The sequence below is a fragment of the Microtus pennsylvanicus genome, chromosome 1 (genome assembly GCF_037038515.1).
Source record: "Microtus pennsylvanicus isolate mMicPen1 chromosome 1, mMicPen1.hap1, whole genome shotgun sequence".
Lineage (NCBI taxonomy): Eukaryota > Metazoa > Chordata > Mammalia > Rodentia > Cricetidae > Microtus > Microtus pennsylvanicus.
In genome coordinates this window covers 90,123,116-90,150,742 of record NC_134579.1, presented here as the reverse complement: position 1 = coordinate 90,150,742, position 27,627 = coordinate 90,123,116, and the positions used below count along the sequence as shown (strand labels likewise).

General features: G+C 40.1%; 1 protein-coding gene across 1 annotated transcript; it reads left to right on the top strand.

The window, feature by feature from the left end:
- The first annotated feature begins 24,160 nt into the window (after positions 1-24,160).
- On the top strand, positions 24,161-27,132 carry LOC142849855 (uncharacterized). The gene is made up of 3 exons (XM_075972628.1): positions 24,161-24,281; positions 24,473-24,533; positions 25,662-27,132. Exons 1-3 carry the CDS (start codon positions 24,248-24,250, stop codon positions 27,130-27,132), a joined length of 1,566 nt encoding a protein of 521 aa, XP_075828743.1. The 5' UTR covers positions 24,161-24,247.
- Positions 27,133-27,627: the final 495 nt, after the last annotated feature.

The window sequence follows — 27,627 nt, the reverse complement described above, 5'->3', positions numbered from 1 at the left end:
AACCCCCAAGGATTGGTACCAGAGATATTTTGTCTTAAATGTAGGGGACAGCAGATAGGATAGTTAAGAATAATATACTTAGCTTGTCTGTAAGGAGTTTTATATTGAACATGTAAATGAGGAGCATTGGTGTGCAAATTCTGATGCTCATCCTCAGCTGAAGCAAAGTATACAAGAGCATCAGCTAGATTATTTCCCCTTTGCTAGGTATCCAAATAAATACTATATGATTTCATTTTTGCAGCAGCTTTTGTAATGTTAAGAATAACCCTTGCAGAATAGTATTATCAACATGAATAGAAGGAATGTAAATGGTCTTTACAACCCCAACTACATATTTGGAATCAGCCTCTATATTAAATGCTTCAGTAGGAATATTCCATAATACCTGGATGACTGTTCATAATTCATTCTATTGTATCGATGTATAAAGAGATAATTGTGACCAAAGCTTTGATTCAGTACAATAAGTGGCATAAGTTCTAGAATTATCAATAAAGATAGGTCAAGCTCATGAAAGGGGCAGTTCAGCTAAAAGGTTCTTAATGACAAAATGCTGTTCTTAAAAAAAAAATCTTTGCTCCTGCTTAGTACATCATCTCAAATCCTTGAGATGAATTTATTCCAGAGGCTGATATTGAGATTTTAAGTAACTTTAGTTAAAGGCACACAGATAGAAATTAATGAAGTATTATTTTTTTTGTTTGTTTGTTTTTCGAGCAGGGTTTCTCTGTGGTTTTGGAGCCTGTCCTGGAACTAGCTCTTGTAGACCAGGCTGGTCTCGAACTCACAGAGATCCTCCTGCCTCTGCCTCCCGAGTGCTGGGATTAAAGGCGTGCGCCACCACCGCCCGGCTAAGTATTATTTTTTGAGGGCATTAATGACCAAAATATCTGTGATGACTGAAAGAGAAATTTCCCTTTTATCCAACACTCCAGGGTGGTGGGAACAGGGATGATATGTTCATTTCTGTAATTACTTCCTGCTGACCTTAGGATGTTTTCCTCAGAGCCTCCCTGAAAGGCTAGAATTTTTGTCAAAAGCAATGAGGGAACAAAGAAGAATCTGGCTCATTGACAAGCTGGAAAAACAAACAAACAAACAAACCAGCAATCACATTGGCTACATTGGTCCACATCAGGTTTCAGCAAGTTCAGGACTCAGTCATTTGGAGCAGGTTCTTCTCAGCAATTGATGCTTGGATGCATTTGTTAGCCAAGTGGAAACCTGGTAAAACAGATACAATTTGGGAACAGAGGTTAAATTTATGGACTCATTTGAAGTTTGTTTATTCATATTCTTAATAATTAAGGAAGGGGAAAGAAGTCTTGTAATTTTTTTATTTACACCTAAATCCATTATTTCTTATAAATTTTATATTTTTAGAATATTCTCTAAGACCCATATAATCTCCAAGCGTTTATGCCTTCAAATCCTTACAACTTGTATTGATGTTCTCATTTTTTATTTTTTTCTACTTTTATTGTGAGTTTGTAATATAAACTCACAATAAAAGCATCTTGTCCTTTGACTAACTATCACTGGAGCAGTTAGACACCCTCTAAAAACCTCCTAAGTGCATTTGTTGCGTGTTCCATGTTCCCTTCTCACTCACATCCAGGTAATTTCATTGGTGCTGTGAGACTCAGGAGGCTCTCCCGCCCCAAGTCCCTCTCCCAGGGTCAGGTATTTTCTCCACAACAACCACATGTTCCATATGCCTAAGTGTGATTTTTCTGAACAACACCAGCTTCAATTAGTGAGTTTCCTCATTCTGGTCAGCTTAATTGTTTCTTCAAACCCAAGGAAATCACCATTGAGCTCTGGAAATCTTCTGGGGTTCCTAAAAATTGGGGGACTGCCCCAACCAAAGTCTTCAAGGCTATGGTTGAGCCCTTTGCTGACATTCCTCTCTGGATTGTTTCACTTGTTGAAATTGTGTTGGGAATGGCGTGGGGCTGGTCCAACAGTGACTCAGATTCTTCTTTCTCTCTTTTTTTTTCCTTTCCTTTTCTTCCCTCATCATGAAAGGCTGCTCAGAGTGGCCTCTGGCCCTCTGGTATCTGAGTCACCACTGCCAGGTCCATCCAGGCTATAACATCCAACTCCTGGGCAGAGGACACTCTCCCATGGGTCCTGCGATGATTTGTGCACCGATTCACACCCCACCCTTAGTCGAGAGATGTCTCACTGTGCGCCTTGTCGTGTCACCATTTTTCGTGGGTTTTCACTGCTTCAGTTATGGATAGCAGGCCCTCAAAGCCCAGCAATCCAGCCTCCCCTTTGAGATGCCTTTTAGAGGCCCTAAAACTCCAGGTTTTAATGTCCTACCTACAGATTTCCATACTTTTCCATCTTTGTTCAAAAAATGGCCTTGTTACAATTTAGATGGCAACCTAAAGCAACCGCCCTAATGGCACCTTTGATCCCGATATTTTTCGGGAGCTTTCTAACTACTGTCAGCACACAGGCAAGTGGAAGGAGTTTTCTTACATCCACGTCTTTTACTATATAGGCTCTAAGCCTAACCCTTCTGTCCTTGCAAGTTTTTGCCTGCTCACATGTTCCTGGCTATGCCATTTGTATTGGAAGAACCCTCCACTTCCACTCTGTACCCAACTAAGGAATCCCCACCATTTTGAACTCAGGGGGCAGACACCCCCATTTCCTCAGTCACTGCTCCTGTCCCTTTGGCTGCTACCACACTTCCTTCAGCCCCCACTCCTACTCCTGTCTCTTTAGTTCCTACCACTCTTCCTTCAGGCCCAGTCTCTACCCCTGCTCCTTTAGTTCATACCACAGTTCCTTCAGTCCCAGTCTCTAGCCCTGTTCCTTCAGTTCATACCACAGTTCCTTCAGTCCCAGTCTCTAGCCCTGTTCCTTCAGTTCATACCACAGTTCCTTCAGTCCCAGTCTCTAGCCCTGCTCCTTTAGTTCATACCACAGTTCCTTCAGAACCAGTCTCTACCCCTGCTCCTTTGGTTCATACCACAGTTCCTTCAGAACCAGTCTCTAGCCCTGCTCCTTTAGTTCATACCACAGTTCCTTCAGAACCAGTCTCTACCCCTGCTCCTTTGGTTCATACCACAGTTCCTTCAGTCCCAGTCTCTAGCCCTGCTCCTTTAGTTCATACCACAGTTCCTTCAGAACCAGTCTCTAGCCCTGTTCCTTCAGTTCATACCACAGTTCCTTCAGTCCCAGTCTCTAGCCCTGCTCCTTCAGTTCATACCACAGTTCCTTCAGAACCAGTCTCTAGCCCTGTTCCTTCAGTTCATACCACAGTTCCTTCAGAACCAGTCTCTACCCCTGCTCCTTCAGTTCATACCACAGTTCCTTCAGTCCCAGTCTCTAGCCCTGCTCCTTTAGTTCATACCACAGTTCCTTCAGAACCAGTCTCTACCCCTGCTCCTTTGGTTCATACCACAGTTCCTTCAGAACCAGTCTCTACCCCTGCTCCTTTAGTTCATACCACAGTTCCTTCAGTCCCAGTCTCTAGCCCTGCTCCTTTAGTTCATACCACAGTTCCTTCAGCTACTGCTCTCGAGGCTGCTAAGCAATCCACACCTTCATGAGCTCAGCAGACAGATACTTCCATTCCTTTACTCCCCACTGCTTCGCCACCTCCCTCCACTCGCTCTTCAGCTCTCTCACCCCCACTAACTATACCAGCAGTCCCGCTGAATCATTCTTTCTCTCCAGTGCCTTGCTGCAGTAGTTGCCCAGCACTGGCACCCACATTTATCCTCTTCTTACATGCTCATGTGCTGCTATGGAACCCAAACCAAACCAACCCAAGCCCACTGCATTTCTCCCATTGTGAGAGGTGGTTGGCATAGAGAGATTGATTAGGGTACACGTTCCTTTCTGACTCTCAGAACTCTACCACATAGAACAAAAACTGGGGTCCTATATATTTAATTCTACCACATTCATAAAACAATTCCAATGCGTTACCCAGTCTTATAATCCCACCATCATGATATCTATATGATCTTAACAAATAACCTACTTCCAGAAGAGCACAGGCAAGTTTGGGAACAGGCCAGACTATATGTAGCTGAGATTTACCAAACTCATGCAACCCACCCTCTGGGGGCACAAGGGAGTCCCTGAGCATGAACCTCACTGAGACTATAACACTGGGGGTGAGATTTTAGCTAGGGACCAGTTTTTGACCTGCCTCCTGGCAGGTCTCTGTAAGGCTGCCCCCAATCCAATAAACTATACTAAGCTCTCAAAGGTCATTCAAAATATGAAGGAAAAATCTTTCCACGTTTTTTGGAATGCCTTACTAAAGCTCAGTTACAATATACTAACTTAGATCCAGAAACCACAGAAGGCAGACAGTTCCTCAAGACTCCTTTTTTTTTTCTCATTGCTACCCTGACAGTAAGGCTAAACTTAGACATTTGGAGAAAGGCCCATTGACACCACAGGCAGAAGTCTTAGAGTTGGCTTTTAAGGTGTACCATGTGAGGCATGACAAAGGCCACAATCACAATCATGGCCTCTCGAACTGACCAAGGTGACAGACTACCTGATCTGTGTTGTCCATGATTCTCCCTTGACCCCAGGATTCAAGAATCACCAGGCCCATGTTTTAAATGTGGTAGAACTGGTCACTGGGCTCAACCATGCCCTAATCCTCATCGTGGTCCCTAGAGACCTCATCTGAGATGCCATAGGGAAGGATAATTGGGCAGTCAATTGTCCTCCTGCACATAGTGGCATGGAGACATCAAACCCAGACAATTCTCAAGTTGACCTTCTAGGTCTGGCTATGGATGAGTAAGGCTGCCCAGGCTCCTTTGACCCAACCTCAACCATCATCTGTAACAGAGAGCCATGGGTAAAGATCACAGTATTAAGAAGGTCCATTTTCTTTCTCGTGAACACCAGAGTCACATGCTCAGTACCGAGGGAGTTCTAGGGGCCTACCTTTCCTTCTAGTTTTCTTATTGTTGGAGTAAGGGGACAGCCTTATCTCCTTCAGTGAAGCTCACCACTCAACTGTGTTTTTAGGGGTATTTTTCTCACTCATTCATTTTTAGTCGTGCCAGCTTGCCCAGTACCTCTTGCAGGAAGAGATTTATTATTAGCAAAAGTAGGAGCTTCCATTTCATTTGCTCCTTCCACTCACTTTATACCAACTTGCCAGCAGCTCCACTCCTCCTTCAAGCCTCCCAACCTCCCAGCCCCAATGTCTACCTCTATCAATGTTTTCCTCTACCAGCCTCCCAGGTGGACCCCCAAGTCTGGGACACCCAAAATCCCTCTGTTGCTAAACACCATTCCCCATTGTTACCCAATTACAAGATCCTACTAAGTACATTACCCAAGCTCAGTACCCCCCTCTCTCTCCAGAGTCTTAGGGGACTTAAGCATATTATCTCTGATCTTTTAAGAAACCGTTATCAAGTAAAAATTACAATATTTACATCTATTTTATCTTTATCATAACTAAGGAAAACTAAAACTATAACTAACTATTCTTCCACTCCATCATAGACTCCAGAAAGATACAATATTACCTAAGCAAACAAGAAATAAGCAACTTCCAAACTCTAGAAATGACAGAGACATCTCGCTGCCTGGACAGTCACCCAAAGTTTCTCTGTACCATTGGGGCATCCATCTTTGGCCAACAGGCCCATAGTATCCAAAGACATTTCCCATGAAGCAGGAAATTTCAAAGTCAGTTCAGTCACTATCTGCTGTGTCCTGCAGAATGTCTCGCAGACTCCTTCATGTGTCAGGAACCACAAAAGGTCATCTCACCTTTAGTCAAGTTCAGCAGTCTTCTCTCTGTGGGTTCTTTGTGTCCAGTTTATGCAATAGTCCAGGCAAGAGCAGTTTGTTGCTCAAATGGCTATCAAACTCCATAAGGAGCCTCTTCAATGCCCATCGTCCTCTTGAAGTAGATTGGTGCTGCCAGGAGCAGAGTGTCTCATTGTAATGAAAAATCCCTAAGTTATTAAAACATTAGATGTCCTATTCTGTAGTCTTTGAAAGATATGAAGAATGCCTATCTGAAATATGTCCACGTACATCCAGAAAATCTAACTAGCATGACTACAAGCTTGATTATTATTAATGATTATCTATTAACAACCTATACACATTACATTTTTACATGAACTACACAATCACAATACCCTAATCAATATCAGAAATATATATATATATATATATATATATATATATATATATATATATAACAAAATGGACCTTAAATTTATATCAACAAAGCAAAACTTATACCAATGTAAATTATCCATATCTATATCATATCCTCCTTTAAATGTAAAAGAACATTTATAAACAATATCTGGGAAAATGGGCACAGTTATTTTTCTCCAAACTGCTTCCTGCTGTATGGGGGCGCTGTTATTCAGGTCTTTCATGGTATAACCTGTGTGCTAGATTCATCTCAGTCAGCAGTTGAGCAAAGTAATTTCTTGAGGGTGTTCACAGCAACCTTTCAGGAGGGCGTGTTCTATCATACCATATTGGGATAGAAGCAATCCACAGACTCTCACCCTTTGTGAAAACAAAAGAATAATCTCTTTTCCAAAGTATCATATCCTTAGATCCAAATTCTGAAGTCAAAGTATTTTCAAAATATCTATCTTGGATTAGTTCAGCAGCATTTATAAACAAATATCTTTTAGCAGATGTTGCTCCTTCCTCACCATTAAACAATTCAAAGAGAGCATAATAGCATACAGTATCAAAATTCTCTGTTTATTTTCCATCTTTGTGAGGCTTAATTTTAACTCTGTTTTGTCTATTGTTACTTTTTGAGACAGGTTTTCTGTATATCTTTGTCCTGGAATAACTCTGTAGACCAGGCTGTCCTTGAACTCTCAGAGATCCACCTGTCTCTGCCTCCCAGGCATTGGGGTTAAAGGCGTGTGCTACCACACCTTGAAGTCACAGAGGTCAATCTCCCTCTGCATCCCAAGTGTTGGGATTAAAGGTGTGTACCACCGCACCCAACTACTCTCTTTCTTTTTTTTGGTTTTTTACTTTAAGAACTTTAACTTTTAGCATGCATATATAAATTATTTAATGGTTTTCTTTGTCTTTGAATCTCTTTTTACTGTATATTTCTCTTTTTCTGACCACACGAGTCTTTAATTTACCAAGCAATATCAGTAGGACTAAAGCCGTGGCTTTGACAGCTGGATCCAGCCCATTCCTTAGCTTTCTAGCCTCATGGCGAAGGCACCCGCAAGAGCCATGTTTATTGCCACAACTCTATGACATTTCAAGGTCCCTGCCAGCAAGAAAGCTGCAATAGTATGTCCACAGACAACACTCAAGTCCTCTCTCTGTAGCCGGCCCTCCTGCCTCAAACATTCAGAGTCTGTCCTGGCAGAATGGCCCAGTACGCTGGCATTTTTAAATGGCACAGCTTTTTTCCTGCTACAGCTGAAAACCGAAAGGCATGTGTTCAGCTTTTCATCAACACCGGTTTTTTTTCTTTTTCGAGACTATTATGATTACCTATTAACAAGCTATATATATTACATTTTAAGTGAACTACACAATCACAATACCTTAATCAAGAGCAGAAATACATATACATACAACAAAATTGACCTTAAAATCCATACCAATGGCCGGGCGGTGGTGGCACACGCCTTTAATCCCAGCACTCGGGAGGCAGAGGCAGGCGGATCTCTGTGAGTTCGAGGCCAGCCTGGTCTACAAGAGCTAGTTCCAGGACAGGAACCAAAAGCTACAGAGAAACCCTGTCTCGAAAAAAATCAAAAAAAAAATCCATACCAATGCAAATTATTCATATCTATATCATATCACCCTTTAAATGTAAAAGAACATTTTTAAACAATATTTGGGAAAATGGGTGCAGTCTTTTCTCTCCAAACTGCTTCCTGCTGAATGGGGGCATCGTTAATTAGGTCTTTCATGGTATAACCTGTGTGCTAGATCCATTTCAGTTGGCAGTTGAGCGAAGCAATTTTCAGAAGGTGTTCACAGCAACCCTTCAGGAGGGCGTGGTCCATCATACCATATTGGGATAGAAGCAATCTCACGCTCTGTGAAAACAAAATAAGAACCTCCTTTCCAAAGCATCATGTCCTTACATCCAAATTTCAAAGTCAAGGAATTTTCAAAATATCTATGTTGGATTAGTTTAGCAGCATTTATAAACAAATATCTTTTAGCAGCTGTTGCTCTTTTCTCAGCATTCAAACAATTCAAAGAGAGCATAATAGCATACAGTATCAAGATTCTCTGTGTATTTTCCATCTTTGTGTGGCTTTATTTTAACTCTATTTTGTATATTTTTACTTTTATTTTTCGCTTTTTGAGACAGGTTCTCTGTATTTTTGACCTGGAATAACTCTGTAGACCAGGCTGTCCTTGAACTCTCAGAGATCCGCCTGTCTCTGCCTCCCAGGCATTGGGGTTAAATGTGTATGCTACTACACCTTGAACTCACAGAGATCTGTTTGTCTCTGCCTTCTAGGCACTGGGATTAAAGGCATATGCTACCACACCTTGAAGTCACAGAGGTCAATCTCCCTCTGCCTCCCAAGTGTTGGGATTAAAGGTGTGTACTACCACACCCAACAACTCTCTTCCTTCTTTTTTTTTTTACTTTAAGAAATTCAACTTTTAGCCTGTATATATTTTTAATACACGGTAAGCCATTTAGAAATTTTCATTGTCTTTGAATTTCTCTTTACTATATATCTCTCTTTTTCTGAACACATGAGTCTTCAATTTACCAAGCAATGTCAGTAGGACTAAAGCCGTGACTTTGCCGGCTAGATGTAACCCATTCCTTAGCTTTCTGCCATTCCAACCTTGTGGCTGAGGTACCGGCCAGAGCCACATTCAGTGCCACAAGTCTATAGTGTTTCAAGGTCCTTGCCATCAAGCAAGCTACAACAGGCAACACAGCCAGCCCTCCTGCCTCAAACAGTCAGAGTTTGCCCTGGCAGGACTGCCCAGAAAGCCGGCATTTTAAAACAACACAGGTTTTTTTTTTTTCCTGCTGCTGTGTCAGGAAAATTTCAAAATGGAGGACATACCGTTTTGTGCTAGCTCTGGTGCCGCCAGGTAGAGCAGCACTCAGCCTTTAATTCTGAGAATGAGCTTGCAGCACAGAAATTCTTTTCATCTAAGTTACATCCAAATCTGACACGCAGAGCACTGTGCAGTCTGAAAACACGTCTCTGTATGGTGGCAGGAATTCGCCATGCTCTCCTGCCTGCCTTAGCCTGATTCTGCCCTCTGCCCAGGTGCAGATAGGGAGCGCTGAGCCATCAGCAAGGTCTCAGAGCACTCTCCTTCCGATTCCAAGTGGGAACACAAACATCCAGTCCCATAAAAGCCATTAAAATGCTTTAAAGCCAGAGTTCACGCTGGCAGAACAGCCCCAAGAAGCATTTTTTCTGCTGCTGTTCCTGAACCAGGAAATCTCTCTACAGCATGCCACCAACAAACAGCAAAAATCTGTGTTAAACTCTCTCTCCCTTATTTTTAAGCCTTCTCAGGTTTTTAAGTGGATTTAGTTCATCACGCTGGGCGCCACTCTGTTGTTCCTGGTACCCGGCCGCCCACACAGCTAGCTTTACCCGAAATAATTACATGGAAACTGTATTAATTTAAACACTGCTTGGCCCATTAGCTCTAGCCCTTACTGGCTAATTCTGATATCCCGAGCAACCCATTTCTAATAAACTGTGTAGCACCGGTCTTACCAGGAAAAATTCAGCATGTCTGACCTGGAGGCTCATCATGTGCGTCTGCCCGGGAGAGGGGAGCATGGCCTCTCTGAGCTCACTTCCTCTTCCTCCCAGCATTCTGTTCTGTTTACTCCACCCACCTATGTTTTAACCTATGAGGGCAAGCAGTTTCTTTATTACTTAACCAATGACCTTCCTCCATCAAACTACAACTAATAAAACAAACTCATCAGATTGTAATCTGATATTTCAGCATAGTTGTTCACACATACTTAGCAGGTGAGACACTACAAGAAAAATATTTGGTAAGAGATGGAGGAAAGGCAAAATAGAGCAAAGTGATGTTATGTCTTTTAATTAATAATGTACAGAGATAAATTTTAAATGAAAGAAGTGGGTCATGAGAGATGGCTCAACAATTACGAGTACTGGGTACTGTTACAGAAGACTGAAGTTCCATTCCGTACCCCACACAGTAGGTAAGACTTGGCATAACTCTAGTCTAGTCTCTGGATTATTGTCCCTTCTTCTGACCTCTGTAATTACTGTGCACATACACATGAAAACAATGCATATATAACTATAATTTATAGTTTAGAAAAAGTAAAGAGTCAAATTCTCTAGAGTAATGCCACAACCCTGAGACAAGAAGCAGGCAGGGTTAGTTAAATAAACTAATTCTAGTCTTCCATGGAAGCAGCTGTGGCCTTCTTCTGAGGCAGCCTGCACAGAGACTAAAGCAGCTGGTGCTCAGGTTAAAGTAGATCACTAGAGCCGTTCCTCTAATAACAGATTACTGATAGGTAAGTCTTCCTTGATGTTATCTGTGTTTGTGTTCTCTGTCATTTGGATATGGAGAGTTGTGTCATTACCACATATAACTTTTAGATCTAACATCACAATTACATTATCAAGCATAACAAAAAGGCTCCAAGCATTCTGCTTTACAGTATCTTTTATTTGATTCTCAACTAAGAAGTTTTAGTGTAAGATAAACTTGCCAGGGAATTTCTTTTCATTTTTTAAAAATTTACATAGGTTCCTGCATGAGTTTTAGATAAGAATGCCCCTAAATATCTCTCTTTTTACACTGTGATCATGTTGATCATGTTTAGAAGTGGATTTGTTGACGGACTATGCTTAGGAATTAGGTATAATTCCACAGGAACATGTCCAGATTCCATAAGTAAAATCTCCATGCTTTCCTTCTTTAGGAAGAGCTTTGCTTTGGAAATAATACCCATGTTCTCCTTGTCAGCTGAGGTAAGTAAGCTGTCTCATTTCTTCAGTTTTGGCTGCTGTGAAATTTGTTCTAGGTAGTCAATCTGTCTACCTTTGGAATTAATTAAAACTCAAAAAGCTGGGCACACCTATAGGGGTTTTTCTTATTTAAGGTTTTGAAATGGGAAAACTCACCTTTAATCAAAATCTTTTGAGGTGAAAGCATCCACCTTCACCAATTCTTTTTTTTTATTGAGAAAAAAAATTTCCGCCTCCTCCCAGCCTCCCTCTCCCTTCTCCCCCCACTCCTCTTCCCCTCCCTCTCCAGTCCAAAGAGCAGTCAGGGTTCCCTGCCCTGTGGAAAGTCCAAAATCCGCCCCCCTCCATCCTGGTCTAGGAAGGAAAACATCCAAACTGGCTAGGCTCGCACAAAGCCAGGACATGAAGTAGGATCAAAACCCAGTGTCATTGCCCTTGGCTACTCAGCAGCCCTCATTGTCCGCCATATTCAGAGAATCCGGTTTTATCCTATGCTTTTTCAGTCACAGTCCAGCTGGCCTTGGTGAGCTCCAATAGACCAGCCCCACTGTCGCCGTGGGTGGGTGCACCACTCTTGGTCCTGACTTCTTTGCTCATGTTCTCCCTCCTTCTGTTCCTCATTGGGACTTTGGGAGCTCAGTCCAGTGCTCCAGTGTGGGTCTCTGTCTCTATCTCCATCCATCGCCAGATGAAGGTTCTATGGTGATATGCAAAATATTCATCAGTATGGCTATAGGATAGGATCATTTCAGGTTCCCTATCCTCAGCTGCCCCAGGAACTAACTGGGGACCTCGCATTGGGCACCTGGAAGCCCCTCTAGGTCCAAGTCTCTTGCCAACCCTAAGATGGCTCCCTTAATTAAGATATGTGCTTCCCTGCTCCCCTATCCAACCTTCCTTTATCCCAATCATCCCGTTGCCCCAAGTTCTCCCCATCCTACCCATCTCACTTTTCTCTCCCCAGCTCCCCTTACCCCCCTCCCACCCCACCCTTAAGATGCCGATTTTTGCCTGACAATCTTGTCTACTTCCCATACCCAGGAGGATAGCTATATGTTTTTCTTTGGGTTCACCTTCTTATCTAGCTTCTTTAGGATAACAAATTATAGACTCACTGACTTTTATTTATGGCTAGAACCCAATTATGAGTGAGTATATCCCTTGTTCATCTTTTTGGGTCTGGGTTACGTCACTCAGGATACTATTTTCTATTTCCATCCATTTGCATGCAAAATTTGAGAAGTCATTTTTTTTTTACCGCTGAGTAGTACTCTAATGTGTATATATTCCACACTTTCTTCATCCATTCTTCCATTGAAGGACATCTAGGTTGTTTCCAGGTTCTGGCTATTACAAATAATGCTGCTATGAACATAGTTGAACAAATGCCCTTGTCATATGATCAGGCATCTCTTGGGTATATTCCCAAGAGTGGTATTGCTGGGTCCAGGGGTAGGTTGATCCCGAATTTCCTGAGAAACCGAAGCACTGACTTCCACAGTGGTTGCACAAGTTTGCATTCCCACCAGCAATGGATGAGGGAACCCCTTCCTCCACAACCTCTCCAGCAGAGGCTATCATTGGTGTTTTTGATTTTAGCCAATCTGACAGGTGTAAGATGATATCTCAAATTTTATTTGATTTGCATTTCCCTGATTGCTAAGGAGGTTGAGCATGACCTTAAGTGTCTTTTGGCCATTTGAACTTCTTCTGTTGAGAATTCTCTGTTCAGATCAGTGCCCCATTTTTTAATTGGGTTAATTAGCATTTTAAAGTCTAGTTTCTTGAGTTCTTTATATATTTTGGAGATCAGACCTTTGTCTGTTGCGGGGTTGGTGAAGATCTTCTCCCAGTCAGTGGGTTGCCTTTTTGTCTTAGTGACAGTGTCCTTTGCTTTACAGAAGCTTCTCAGTTTCAGTAGGTCCCATTTATTCAATGTTGCCCTTAATGTCTGTGCTGCTGGGGTTATACCTAGGAAGCGATCGCCTGTGCCCATCTGTTGTAGGGTACCTCCCAATTTCCCTTCTATCAGGTTCAGTGTGTTCTGACTGATAGTGAGGTCTTTGATACATTTGGACTTGACTTTTGTGCATGGTGATAGATATGGGTCTATTTTCATTCTTCTACAGGTTGACATCCAGTTGTGCCAGCACCATTTGTTGAAGATGCTTTCTTTCTTCCATTTTATACTTTTAGCTCCTTTATCGAAAATCAGGTGTTCATAGGTTTGTGGGTTAAATCTGGGTCTTCTATACGATTCCATTGGTCGACTTCTCTGTTTTTTATACCAATACCAAGCTGCTTTCAATACTGTAGCTCTGTAGTAGAGTTTGAAGTCAGGGATGGTAATGCCTCCAGAAGTTCCTTTATTATATAAGACTCTTTTGGCTATCCTGGGTTTTTTGTTTTTCCATATAAAGTTGATTATTGTCCTCTCAAGATCTGTGAAGAATTTTGATGGGACCTTGATGGGGATTGCATTGAATGTATAAATTGCCTTTGGTAGAAATGCCATTTTTACTATGTTGATCCTCCCAATCCAAGAGCAAGGGAGATCTTTCCATTTTCTGGTATCCTCTTCAATTTCTTTCTTCAATTCCTTAAAGTTCTTGTCAAATAGATCTTTCACTTCCTTGGTTAGAGTTACCCAAAGATAATTTATGCTATTTGTGGCTATTGTGAAAGGTGATGCTTCTCTGATTTCTCTCTCTGCTTCCATATCCTTTGTGTATAGGAGGGTGACTGATTTTTTTGGAGTACAAGGGTCATACCTAAATATAATAAAAGCTATATACAGCAAACCGACAGCTAACATCAAAAATAAACGGAGATAAACTCAAAGCCATCCCACTAAAATCAGGAACACGACAAGGCTGTCCATTCTCTCCATACCTCTTCAATATAGTGCTAGAAGTTTTAGCAATAGCAATAAGACAACATAAGGGTATCAAGGGGATTCGAATTGGGAAGGAAGAGGTTAAACTTTCATTATTTGCAGATGATATGCTAGTGTACATAAGCGACCCCAAAAACTCCACCAAAGTACTCCGATAGCTGATAAATACCTTTAGTATTGTGGCAGGATACAAGATTAACTCCAAAAAAATCAGTCACCTTCACCAATTCTTGGTGGTGAGGATCTTTAATCCCAGAATTTGGGAAAATGAAGTAATTGGATTTTCTGAGTTTGTGACCAGCCAGAGAATGTGATCCAGGCCAACACAGATAAACAATGTCTCAAAAAAAATCAAGAAAATCAATCAAACAAAAATATCCACTTATTATCTTGATCCCCCCCTTTCTGGTGGCGGTTTACTTAATAGGGATATTGAAGAAAAAAAGCACTGTCTCTATTTGTCTGCCATAATTCAGTTTCTCTCCTCTCTCTCTCTCTCTCTCTGTCTCTCTCTCTCTGTCTGTCTCTCTCTGTCTCTCTCGTCTCTCTCTCTCTGTCTGTCTCTCTCTGTCTCTCTCTCTCTGTCTCTCTCTCTCTCTCTCTCTCTCTCTCTCTCTCTCTCTCTCTCTCTCTCTCTCCCTCTACCTGCTGGTTCCATATCTGGCTAGGAAGTTTATTCCTTTAATAGATTTAGAGCCTTCATCTTTGGAATTCTCATGTATACTGCAAATCTGCTGAGACATCTAGTTCATGAATTTTCATTCAGCTTTCTATTAGTAGGTAGCCATTGTTGGAATAGCTGGACCACAACCCGTGAGACATTCTAATAAATCCACCTTCTACATATATGAAGAATTTCATTGTACCAGTCCTGTTCAAATAGAGAACCCTGAATAATGCAAGGATTTTTTTCACCTGCTCACTGAGGAAGATGTGCAGACTCATGATACTGCCCATAAAGGCATTCTTCTAGCCCTGTTCTCTCTAGGTATTCAACTGCCATGAAACAAAGTTTATTATTATTATTTTCTCAAGAATTGGACCGCAAATTCAGGAATTAAAATCCTGGATGTATCAACTAGTTTTCTTTCAGGAGAAAAATATAGTATGTTGTTGGTGATGTGGTTCCTGAATTGCTCTTATGGTTGTCAGAAGTATCTGTGACAACCAGATAAAAATTACCCTTAGTTCTCCTGATGCCAGCCTGAAGCCACAGAATGAACTTCAACTTTTGTATTCTAAATGCGTAATTTTGTAATATTCAGGGCACCCTTCCATCTGTTGAACAGGAGAATCACTCCACTCCATAGTGTGTAATGGGCTGTGCAAGCCGGGCACATTGTGTCCGAGGGGAAGAAGGCCATGTGCCTATGGGCTGCAGGAAGATACCTCGGCCATCTACTGGAGACAAAGCTAATGATATTTTCATTCATATCTCTGCAGATCCATAAATTCTGGTTTTAACATGGAGGCCAGAACCAAGGACTGCTGCGCTGTGCCTTTAAGAACACGTGTTGCTGCTGAGATATTTGTTCTTGTCACTCAAGTCTCACTAGCCAATCACAGCCTCCAAGCTGACCTGTCAGTCAAAAGTCAGGTGGGACTTCCTGGCGCCATATAAGAGGCTTGATTTTTAAAGCAGACCACGCCTCAGTGGATTGCGCATTGTTTTGTGAGTGCAACAGCCGGGAACTGTGAGGAGAGCATGGGTGAACGTGGAAGCCACGCCATGGTGAGTAACGGGTTGCTGTCCCGACATGGAGAGGAGAGGAAGGTGAGCTATGTGGGGCTGTGTTGCCGATCTCTCACCGAGCCTGAGTGGGAGCTTAAGGCCACAGTCAGGGTTCTCTTAGGCCCTATGTGGTACTCACAACTCTTCAGCCACAGTTTCCGGTCTCTGAAAAATTCCTCTGGGGGCTGCATCTGTAAAAAGCATTTCGAGGAGGGAGCTGTGTGTAGAAACTTCTTTGTAGTCAATATCAACGTGATTTTGATGCTTATGGAAGCCAAGCTGTTGGAGAGTTTTTCTAGGTTCTCCCAGAAGTTCGGCGTTTTGTGTTTAACACTTAGTAGTAAGATCCATTTGGAGTTAATTTTGTGGAGTTTGTAAATGGCATTTTTTTCTCGAGACAGGGTTTCTCAGTAGCTTTTTGGTTCCTGTCCTGGAACTAGCTCTTGTAGACCAGGCTGGCCACGAACTCACAGATTCGACCGTCTCTGGCTCCCGAGTGCCAGGATTAAAGGCGTGCGCCACCACCGCCCGGCTGTAAATGGCATTCTTGTGTTTGTTCCCACTCCACTACTAACCTTAATGCAGAAGAGTAGAAATTTGATATAAAGGCTTCACCAATGCTTAGGAGATATTTAGCTCAGTGAGAGCTGCCTCTAAATTACCCAAAGATAAGTCTTATGCTAACTAGGCCTGTTAGAGATTAGGATGCTAGGAGACGTATTTGTTCTCTAGGATTGTCCAAACATTTGGCTGTAATTCAGGACGCAGTAGACACTCTGATTTACAGCCACGTGGCCTATTCCCATATCAAACAACAGGCGTCTTACAAGCTGTTCAAGGGGACATTAGAGGGTGACAATTAACTCGCGGGCCTGGTTTGCCATAAATACCCAGTTTTCTTTTAGGGAAAATTAATGTTCTGCCCAATGCACATGATTTCAGCTGTTTGAAAAGGAAAACACTTGTGCAGAGGACTGGGCTGATCAAGCAACACTTTTCATTTAAGTTCTCCCTCATGGAGATGGAACATAACTGCTTCCTAAACCCAGGGACTTTTTGGCAGAGCCAGGAACAGCCTAGTGTCTAGGCGTTAGTAGTTTTTCCTAAGTTCCTGAGCTATGCAGAATAAAATAGAGCTCCTACATTGGAATCAAGAATGTGCTAGGGAGAGGTGGTAATGGTCTGGAGCCTGTGTCCTTGTGAGCAGGGTCTTCAGATCCTGAGAACAGTACTCTTCACATCATGCAGGGCTACAGTTATCAGTCCCAAGGCCACTGTGGGCTTAGTCCACAATATTCTAGAGATATCCTGTGATCCCTTTGTGCTGTGGTATTTGATTCGCTGTCTCCTGAGTTTGTCCCATTGTATGGTAATTTCTGCTGGCTTCCATTTTCCTCTGGAAGTAGTATACAAGAAGCTATTCCTTTTAAGAAGCTTACTTGGAATAAGACACATCATATGCAAGACTCCTCTGCCTCAGCTTTTATCTTTTCTTTGTTCTACTTTTTCTATTTTTCTCACCTTCTGGCACCTCCACCTGAGAGCATATCATTAAAGTATGACCTGCTATTTCAGGTCTCTGGTATACTTATGTAATAATAATTATGGTAATATCTTTGCTTAAGTCACAGAGATCCGCCTGTCTCTGCCTCCCGAGTGCTGGGATTAAAGGCGTGTGCCATCACCGCCAGGCTGTAAATGGCATTCTTGTGTTTGTTCCCAGTCCACTACTAACCTTGAGTCTCTCATTTGCCTTACTGGCTAGACAGTTTCCTGTCACTATTTAAATTCTTCTGAGTGTAAGCAAGAGTCTGAACCTAAGAGAAAGTTAAGAATGGCGGCACATGTGGAAAGCAGTGTTTGTTCTCGTCTCTCTCCTCTTTGAGCATTTACTAGAGAGGGGTGCATGCTATCATTACAAAGCTTTTTCTTTATTAATCTCTCAAGTGTATGGAATGATTTCTCACTGGAAAGACTATTCTAGAATAGCTGCACTCCCAGCCTTTTAGAAAACTATTTCTGAGACAAGCTCTCCTATATTGACATAGGTGACCTTTATCCCAGTGTGTTGCTTTCTAGTTAATGTCCTTGCTATCCTTTTGATTATACCTCCAAAATTCTTAAATTAAATGACTGCAACCTCAGGCGTTTTTTTTTTGTTTGTTTTTGTTTTTGTTTTTGTTTTTTTCAAGACAGGGTTTCTCTGTGGCTTTGGAGCCTGTCCTGGAACTAGGTCTGTAGGCCAGGCTGGTCTCGAACTCACAGAGATCCGCCTGCCTCTTCCTCCCGAGTGCTGGGATTAAAGGCGTGCGCCACCACTGCCCGGCTAACCTCAGACTTTTAAAATTACCCACTTGAGTCATGTAGTCGACTATCCATTACAGTCGCAGGAGAAGGATTTGCATGTAGAACATGGTTTCTGTCTTCAGACCAGAGTAGAAAGAATAGTTTATTGGGTAAACTGCAGGGGGAAATGATAGGAAATCAGCTGCTGGAGTCACCAGTATGTCAAAGAACCTGATTGTGGCATTGAATGTAATTGGCCCCTATATTCTCATAGGGTTGTGGTACTGTTAGGAAGTGTGCGTTTTTTAATTAGGTATGATCTTGTTGAAACAAATGTGTCAATGTGGATGGGTTTGGAAACTTAATATTTTCTGGGTACTGCCAAGCATGTCAGTCAACTTCCTGGGGTCTGCATTCCACGTCGTAACCAGCACCACATCATCATGCCCCCACCATGATGAAAATTCACTGAACTCTGAACTCGAAATGAGCAAAATTTATTAAATATTTTCTTTATACAGGTTATCGTGGTCATGTCGTCTCTTCACATCAATAAAAATGAAAACTAATACAGACATTTTTAGTGATTTTGTTTTAACATGCCAGGATGTATTCATTTATGGCATGTGAATGAAGACAGACATGATTTGTGAGTTTGTAATTTGGGAAGATTAGCTTGAGCCAGTGAATATTGAGTTTCCAGTTAGGTAACTGTCCTGTGCAGATGTGTTCAATCCTGCTTGACTCCGTAAAGTCAGCTGTGAGGACTGAGAAACAGGCCATTGACAGTAAGTAAGTGTATCAGGCTACACATCTCAGAAGCGAACATGTGCATTTGAGGAATACCAATCAGTCTATTATTAGTGACATTCAATCTACAATGAAACGACCTAATCTTTTTCAAAGCCAAAATACCTGAGGTATATCTTATTGTTTTAAAAATAAATTGTTTTTATTTGTTTTAAAAAGTGCATTATTTGTATCCTTTTTCAAATTTCATTTCTTTAAATGCATTCTGACACTATTTTTTATTTGGCTCTATTCTCCACTGTTACTTGGTAATTACAGATTTCATTCTTTATTTTTCCAAGCACTATTTATTTGTTTATCTTCAGAGCAAGGCATTTTTTCATTCAGGCTTGCCCCCACAGTATGTAGTTGGAAATTTGAAATTGGACGCTAAAAAGAAATCCTACACTAGCTCAGAATTGAGGATAATACAGGGTTATTCATTTAGATCACAGTCCTCTGCTCGAACAGGGAAAAGCAAACAAATCTGCAGCCAGAAGTGAGAGGGAGTGCATGCTTAACATCAGCACTTATAGTATAAGAGGCCATGAACAATTGAGTGGGCCACATAAAGGTTACTGGCTGTAGGATTTCCTACAGCACTTCCCCCTTTTATTTAAATAAGAGAGTTCTAAGCCTAATACAAAATTATATACAATAGAACAACTATCAGGTATAAAAATTAGAATTACAACAAGCAAAAACAATATCAAGCAAGAAACATATGATAAATGTTTCAATAATTATCCTATCCTGTCCTAAGAAGTTTAAGTCTTGTATTTTAAATGACTTGGCCAAGTCATGAGAGGAAAGTAACTATAGCTATATAGTCATCAACCCCATTGAAGACCCAAGAAAGGAAATAATATTTCTTCAATAAGCAGGAGATGCAATCAAGCAACTTCTAAAATGTGCAACAAATGACAGAGACAACTGGCTACCTGGGCAATCACCCAAAGTCTTATTTGCAATGTTGGAGCAACCAAATTTGGCTAAGGCCCAGAGTAACTGGCAGACTATTTTCAGAGGCAGGAAATCTTTCAAAACGATCTTACCCTGTCTTGGCAAGAGTTGACAGTCTTTTTTCTATCCTGCTTGTCCTGTCTGGACATCATGCATTTTGTGAGTGGTTCATGCCTGGGCAGTTCCTTGCCCAAAGGCCAGTTTTGCCAAGAAAAAAGAAGTTCCAAGAGGGGTGACTTCCATGCTCAACATTCTCTCAGGTATAGATTTGATAAATCATTTCTCACGTCAACATAGCCATAAGTTATTTAAATGTGATGTTCTACACCTCTTTGAAGTCGTTGAAGACTACTTACCTATCTAGGCAAAATACAACGTCTATGTATCGAAACAACCTGATTAGTTTAACTATAAGTATGACAAATATGGATGACTACTGACCTTTAATTCTTAATACCTATATAACCTAAGACTTCATATTAGAATAGTAAACAATCTTTAAACAACTGTCCAACAAATGAGGATAGTGACCTCAAAATGGAAACAACTATAAGTGTCTTAATCAGAGGTAGAAATGTATATTGCAATATGATAAATACACCCTAAAGTTGTATCGATATACAAAATGTCTTTAGCAGAGGTACAAGCATGCATACATTCAATATAACAAAATAATTTTGCTTAGATATACAAATATTATAGATGAAAATAGGAACATATTCAAATTTAATTTAAGGTTATATCAATATACAAGAATCTATCCCAATGGAAATAGCCTGTTGCTCACAAGTAAAAATCAAATTTAAGTGCTCCATAGCCAGACCTCCCAAAAGTGCCAAACTCATTTGTGCTGGCAAATCAGGAAGCCATGTTTTTTTTTTTAAAATATTTATTTATTTATTTATACAATGTTCTGTCTGTATGCCTGCAGGCCAGAAGAGGGCGCCAGACCTCATTACAGATGGTTGTGAGCCACCATGTGGTTGTTGGGAATTGAACTCAGGACCTTTGGAAGAGCAGGCAATGCTCTTAACCACTGAGCCATCTCTCCAGCCCCCAGGAAGCCATGTTTTGAAACTCTGCCCCCAAGCTGCTAAATCAGCAAGACCACTCTTAGGGGAGTTGTGACAAGCCAGCAGCTAAAAAAATAAAGTGCAGATAAGGGTCAAAAAAAGCTTAATAAAGGACTGACTTTATCATGAGACCAAGTTGCTGGAGTTATACTAGTTCAACCAAAATAGAAGATCTATAATAGCCTATGGAAGAGTACAGAAGATCTTGAGTGGATCTTAATATTGGAAGGTTGGAATTCTTTAATTACCCAAGATGTTAGAGATCCCAGGGTCATAGGTTACCTGCCAAGGAGAGCTACTAATGGGGAATGAAACCAACACAGGAAAAAGAAGTATGCTGCTCTCAACAAAGGAGAACAGGATTTGAGACCTAGAGATCTATTTGTCGTGGAATTAGGTATCATTACATTGATTTTTTTCTTTATTATTACTTGTATTTGGTTCTACCCTAGTTCTCTGAGCCATCCAACTTCTGGATCCTGCAATCTAGGTACCTTTCCTAGCAACCCTGGTCCTCAAGTTGGGCCAGTCATTGGTTAGCCACTGCACAGATCTTGAGCCACCATGTTCCTGGTGTATCTCCCAGACACAACAAGTGTGTGCTGAATATTTTATAGCTGGCTTGGTTTCCTATTCCCACCACTGGGAGCCATATATGATTACAGAAGATGGCCAGTAGAGGCTCCATATTTCTGAGTTATAGGGAGTCCTCACTATAATTAACCTCAAAGATTGCAGAAAGTTGTTACTGCACTGTTTCAACATCAACCCTTGAAAGCTTTCTTATTCTATTAATTTCTTGCTGTGTTTTCCTGCTTCATACCTCTATTTGCTTCCATGATCCTTCCTGTTCTCGCTGTGAGTACACTCACAGATCTAGTCTATTTAATCTTCTTGTTTGGGAGCCATGAACTTCTGCTACAGCCATCTTTGTCACTTACCCAATCTGGGTCTGTGGATTGTACTATCATTAGTCTTTACTCAACAGCTAAAATCCACTTACAATGAGTACACATCATGTTTGTCTCTATAGTTTGAGTTTACTTGCTCAGAAGCAAAGAAACTCAAGAAGGAACACATCAAGAAATAAAATAATTGAATAATATTGTGGTAAAGATTTAAATAAGAAATTCTTTTTTAAAAAATATTTATTTATTATGTATACAATTTTCTGTCTGTGTGTATGCCTGCACGCCAAAAGAGGTCACCAGATCTCATTATAGATGGTTGTGAGCCACCATGTGATTGCTGGAAATTGAACTCAGGACCTTTGGAAGAGAAGGCAATGCTCTTAACCTCTGAGCCATCTCTCCAGCCCCTTAAATAAGAAATTATAAATAGATGAATCTAAACTGTCTTAGAAACAACTAAATGTTCAATATACTTAGCCGTCAATAAAATGTAAATCACAAGAACTTTTTGAATTCACCTTATACCGGTCAGAATAGCTAGGTTCAATAACACAAGGGACAACTCATGCTGGCAAGGATGTTGAGTAAGGAGAACATTCCTCCATTGCAGCTGGGAGAGCAAAGCTGTGTAGCCACTATGGAAACCAATATAGCAGTTCCTCAGATAATTGGGAATCTATCTACGACTCAGATAAACCACTCTGGTAGTTTGAATGTAGTTAGACCCAATAATCTCCTAGGGAATGGCACTATTAGGTGTGGATTTATTAGACTGGGTTATGGCCAATCAAGTCAATATCATGATTGTTATAAGAGACTTCACACTGAAACAAGTGTTTCAGTCTATGACCATCATTGAAGTTAGACTAAATACATTTTTTATCATGGGATGACCATGAATATTTATGGATCAGGATTAGAATGTAGTTGATCAAAGGAAAAAGTCCCAGATTAGAAGAAGTGGTTGAACACTTATCTTTCCAGGGTGCTATTCTTTGTTTTATTTGTAGAACATTGAGTAGGAGAAATCTTTTGGATGAAATTCCTATATTGGGGATTGGATTTACATGTTTATAGCCACAACCCATTTCTGGTTATGTGTGTCCTGCTGTTACGACTTTATTGCCATTATAGATGGTATTGCTAAATGATAAAACATGCAGTTGAAGAAATTTCTGTTCACTCTTAAGCCTTTTGCTATCCTGATTTCTATTTTAATTTTTTTTTTACTTTTGTTTTTGAAAGAGAATGTTTTCTGTGTAGCTCGGGTACTGAATGTAGCTCCTTAGACCATGTTGTCCTTAACTCACAAATAGAAATGACCTGGCTTCTGCACAGAGGGATTAATGGCTAAGCAGCACACTTGTTTTTTTTTCTTGTGTGTGTGTGTGTGTGTGTGTGTGTGTGTGTGTGTGTGTGTGTTGTTTTATTGTCTGATGAGCCTGGAATGTAGGTTTTTGTACATATCAAGGATAAGTTTCTATGCTGAACTTCACATACATCTTGAAATTTGAAGTTTGGTGGAGGGTATCATTCTCTTTCCCAGGAGAGTAGTATCCATGACATTAATACCTCTGCCTTCTGAATCATTGCACTACAGGGGGGTGACTTTCTTCCTGCCTCTAATTTGTTTTTGTTTTGAATGCTTTCAATAAATATGAGGTTGTATCTATATACAAGGGTATGTACCACATGCAAGCCTGATCCTCATGTTAGTCCCAAGGGGCCCCAGAAGTTGAAGTAATGGATAATTACAAGCCCCCTTTTAGTACTGGCAACTGTACCCACTTATCTGCAAGTACAGCAAGCCCTCTTAATTGCTGACCCAACTCTCTTACTCTGTGTTATTTATGATCATCATTTGCAGGGCTGATGTTTTCTTTGGTCCATTTGTAACTGTTAAACATGCACTCCCTTTTATTAAGATCTTATTATGAAACAGTTTAAACTGGACCACTGTAGGTTCTGGAGGATGAATATAGAACTAAAGTGAATAAAAACTTTTTGTAAGAACTTCAGTCAAACCTCTGATTTCTGTTAACCTTTTTTATTTGAATGATTTTTCTATGGATACTGGGTTGTATTAATTTGTAACTCTGGTTTACCTGTAACTCATTGCGTAGGCTTTGGCTGACATCCAACTCAATTTAATTCATCTGCTTTTATAGTGATTGCTGGGATTAAAGGCAAGAGTCAGTATACCCAATTTTCACATCACTTTTCGAGATAGTCATTGTTCTTATTATTTCTGTAATTTTTTTCTCAGTAGTATTGATTTCTTGTCTGTCTCTGTATATCTATTTATTGGCATTTCTTTCTCAAGGCTGTATCCCATTTAAATGGCCAATGAATGGCTCATATGAACCTCCTCTTCAGTTTCCTTCTTAAGTGACTGGTGATTACATTAATTGTAATGTCATGGCAGAAGTGTGGGAAACAGCAGCATTATACAAATATCATTTAAAAAGAAGTATCCAATGTCAGGATCACACTTTGTTTTACTGTTGTTTGGATTATTCTAGAATTCAGTGACTTATGAAGATGTGCACATTGACTTCACTGAGGATGAGTGGATTTTGCTGAATTCTTCCCAAAAGAGTCTCTACAAAGATGTGATGCTAGAGACATACAGGAACCTCACTGCTATTGGTAAGATTGTGAACTTTCCTTCACGTTTTAAAATAAGGGGACAACTCTGTATTATTTATTGATACTTTTCTATGTTTGTGTTTGAGAAAGATTAAGAATGAGCCAAATAACTAAGGCATAGTTCACTTAAGATATTCAATTTTGTACAATATCCTTTAATATATTATCTACTTTCTGTTCCTATATTTCAGGCTACAGTTGGGAAGATGATAATTTTGAGGAGCATTGTCAAAGTACTAGAAAACATGGAAGGTAATTTTTATTTGCAACTTGGTGTATATTTGAAGAAATTTTAATTTGTCTTGGAAGATTTAAAGAAAAACAATAGTATAAATGAGCACAGCTTAAAGTATATTGATGATTATTGATTTCTCATAAAATCGTATGCCTCAATATGAGGTAACTGGCCTGTGTTTCCAAGGCATTCCTCCAAAAACAAAAGAGAAATAAATGATTCTTTACCTGATACCACCATTTGAATCATAGTCCCATGAGAACTATGCTGTAGAGCTGCCAATCCATTTAGTTTCATAGTACTCAGATATTGCACAAGGAACTAACATATGCACATTGAATAGATAATCACTATATGTTTAAAACTGTCCAAAAATAATAGTCTGTAGTAAAGCCAGTGTTACTCATGTACTTGTGACTTTGCCAAACTTATTAAAGAGTTGGGTCATGAGAGTCACAAAGGCTCTTGTGGAGAAACTTTCATTCTTATATCACATTTCTGTGAGGAAGAGAAAATCAAACTGTGTGAATTCAAGGGGCAATTGTTCTTCCTTTAATAAGAATGTCATATGTCACAAGTGAGCTTCCCAAAATGGAAAGAGGGTCTGTATCTCTTTCAGAATAATGAGAAGACAGGAAAGATATTTATTATTTCAACAGTGCGTAGATTTGTTGAATGTGCTATAAGATTATATTTAATTGGTTTTCAAATTTCCTTGGGAAGACATCAGCAGCAAACTCACACTGAAGACAAGCCCTACGAGTATTGGACTGTGTACTTGCTTTTGTTTGTCCTAGTACACTTTCTTGTGGTAGGTATTGTACTACAGGAAAACATAAGAATGCAAAAAGAATGTAAGGTTACTTAAAACTGAGTTCGTCTAGTTCCTTTCAAATATGTAAAAAAAAAATCTTGTAGAAAACGATGCTATAAATGTGTGTCATTTGACAAAAGACCCTTACTGTCAAAAGTTCTTCAAAGACACAAAACATCCCATACTGGAGGAGAGCACTATGAATGTAAAACGTAAAATCTTATTCCTCTTTACAATTAAACAAAATTATAAAATTAATTCCTACAGATATTAATATTCATCAGTGTAATATACATGGTAAAACTTTTACATGTGCCAATTATCTTTGCAGGTATGAAAGAAACCATAATGGAGAGAAACCCTCTGAATATACTCAATATGTTAAAGCCTTTGCATGTTATAGTCATCTTCAAAGGCATGAAAAAATTCATTCTGCAGAGAAGCCATATGATGGTAATCAATATGATGAAGCCTTTGCAGGTACCAGCTGTGTCCAAATACTTAAAAGAACACAAGCTGCAGAGAATCCCTATGAATGTAATCAGTGTGGTAAAGCCTTTACACTGAGCAATAGTCTTCGAATACATCAAAGGACACATACTGGAGAGAAACCTAATCAATGTAATCAATGTGATAAAGCTTTTGCGAGTCATGGTGAGCTTCACAGACATGAAAGAACACATACTGGAGAGAAGCTCTTTGATTGTAAGCAATGTGGTAAAACCTTTTTATATATCCGCAGTCTCCAGCTTCACAAAAGAACACATACTGGAGAGAAACCTTATGAATGTAATGAATGTGGTAAAGCCTTTACAGTGAGCAGTAGTCTTCGAGAACATGAAAAGAGACATAGTGGAGAGAGACCTTACCAATGCAATCAATGTGATAAAGCTTTTGTGCGTCATTGTGAGCTTCAAAGACATAAAAGAACACATACTGGAGAGAAGCTCTTTGATTGTAAGCAATGTGGTAAAACCTTTTTATATATCCGCAATCTCCAGCTTCACAAAAGAACACATACTGGAGAGAAACCTTATGAATGTAATGAATGTGGTAAAGCCTTTACAGTGAGCAGTAGTCTTCGAGAACATGAAAAGAGACATACTGGAGAGAGACCTTACCAATGCAATCAATGTGATAAAGCTTTTGTGCGTCATTGTGAGCTTCAAAGACATAAAAGAACACATACTGGAGAGAAACCCTACACATGTAGTCAATGTGGTAAAGCCTTTTTAGAGAACAGTAATCTTCGAGTACATCAAAGGACACATGCTGGAAAAAAACCTTATCAATGTAATCAATGTGATAAAGCTTTTGGGAGTCATGATCGGCTTCACAGTCATAAAAGAACACATACTGGAGAGAAGCCCTTTAAATGTAATCAATGTGATAAAGCTTTTTCAAAGCATTCTAATCTCCAAAAGCACAAAAGAACACATACTGGAGAGAAACCCTATGAATGTAATCAATGTGGTAAAGCCTTTTCATGTATCAGTAGTCTAAAAAGACATAAAAGACTTCATACAGGAGAGAAACCCTATAAATGTGATCAATGTGATAAAGCCTTTTCACACCTCAGTAGTCTAAAAGTACATAAAAGAACACATACTGGGGAGAAGCCATATGAATGTAATCAATGTGATAAAGCCTTTTCACAATTCAGTAATCTACAAACACATAAAAGACTTCATACAGGAGAGAAACCCTATGAATGTAATCATTGTGGTAAAGCCTTTTCACAACTCAGCAATCTGAAAAAACATAAAAGTACACACACTGCAGGAAAAACTCTAGGAATGTAAAGAATGTGGTAAAGACTTTTCACATCAATGTAGTCTCAAATACATCAAAGAACCTTATGTATTTGAGAGAAATAATGGATAGAAACCTTATTACTTTAGTCAGTGTAGTAAAGCCTTTGCATATCATAGAAGTGTACACATCCATCAAAGAATACACGCTGAATAGAAACCATACAATTTTAACCAATGTGGTAGAGACTTTGTATTTGTCATCAGGCTTTAAAATCTTAAGAAAAAAATCCTACTACAAAGAAAGTCTTTTTTTTCTTTTTTGGTTTATGACTCCTGTAAGGAGAGAAGGGAACTTGCAGGCATGAAGAATGACTTTTCTGAATGTGATCATAGTCTTCTTCCCTGATGACTGTAAAACTTTCAGTTAGGAGACTTGAATGGTGGTGACTTCAAATGACATGAAGGTTTTCAAGAAATTCTATCAGGAACTCTCCAGGGCCAGCTGGCGTGGGTCTGAAAAAGCCTGGGATAAAACCGGACTCG

Coding starts and splice junctions, on each gene's coding strand:
- LOC142849855 (XM_075972628.1), top strand. CDS start 24,248: ATGCTAGAGACATACAGGAACCTCACTGCTATTG. Junction 24,282..24,472: donor CAGGAACCTCACTGCTATTG/GTAAGATTGTGA, acceptor CCTATATTTCAG/GCTACAGTTGGGAAGATGAT. Junction 24,534..25,661: donor AGTACTAGAAAACATGGAAG/GTAATTTTTATT, acceptor TTATCTTTGCAG/GTATGAAAGAAACCATAATG.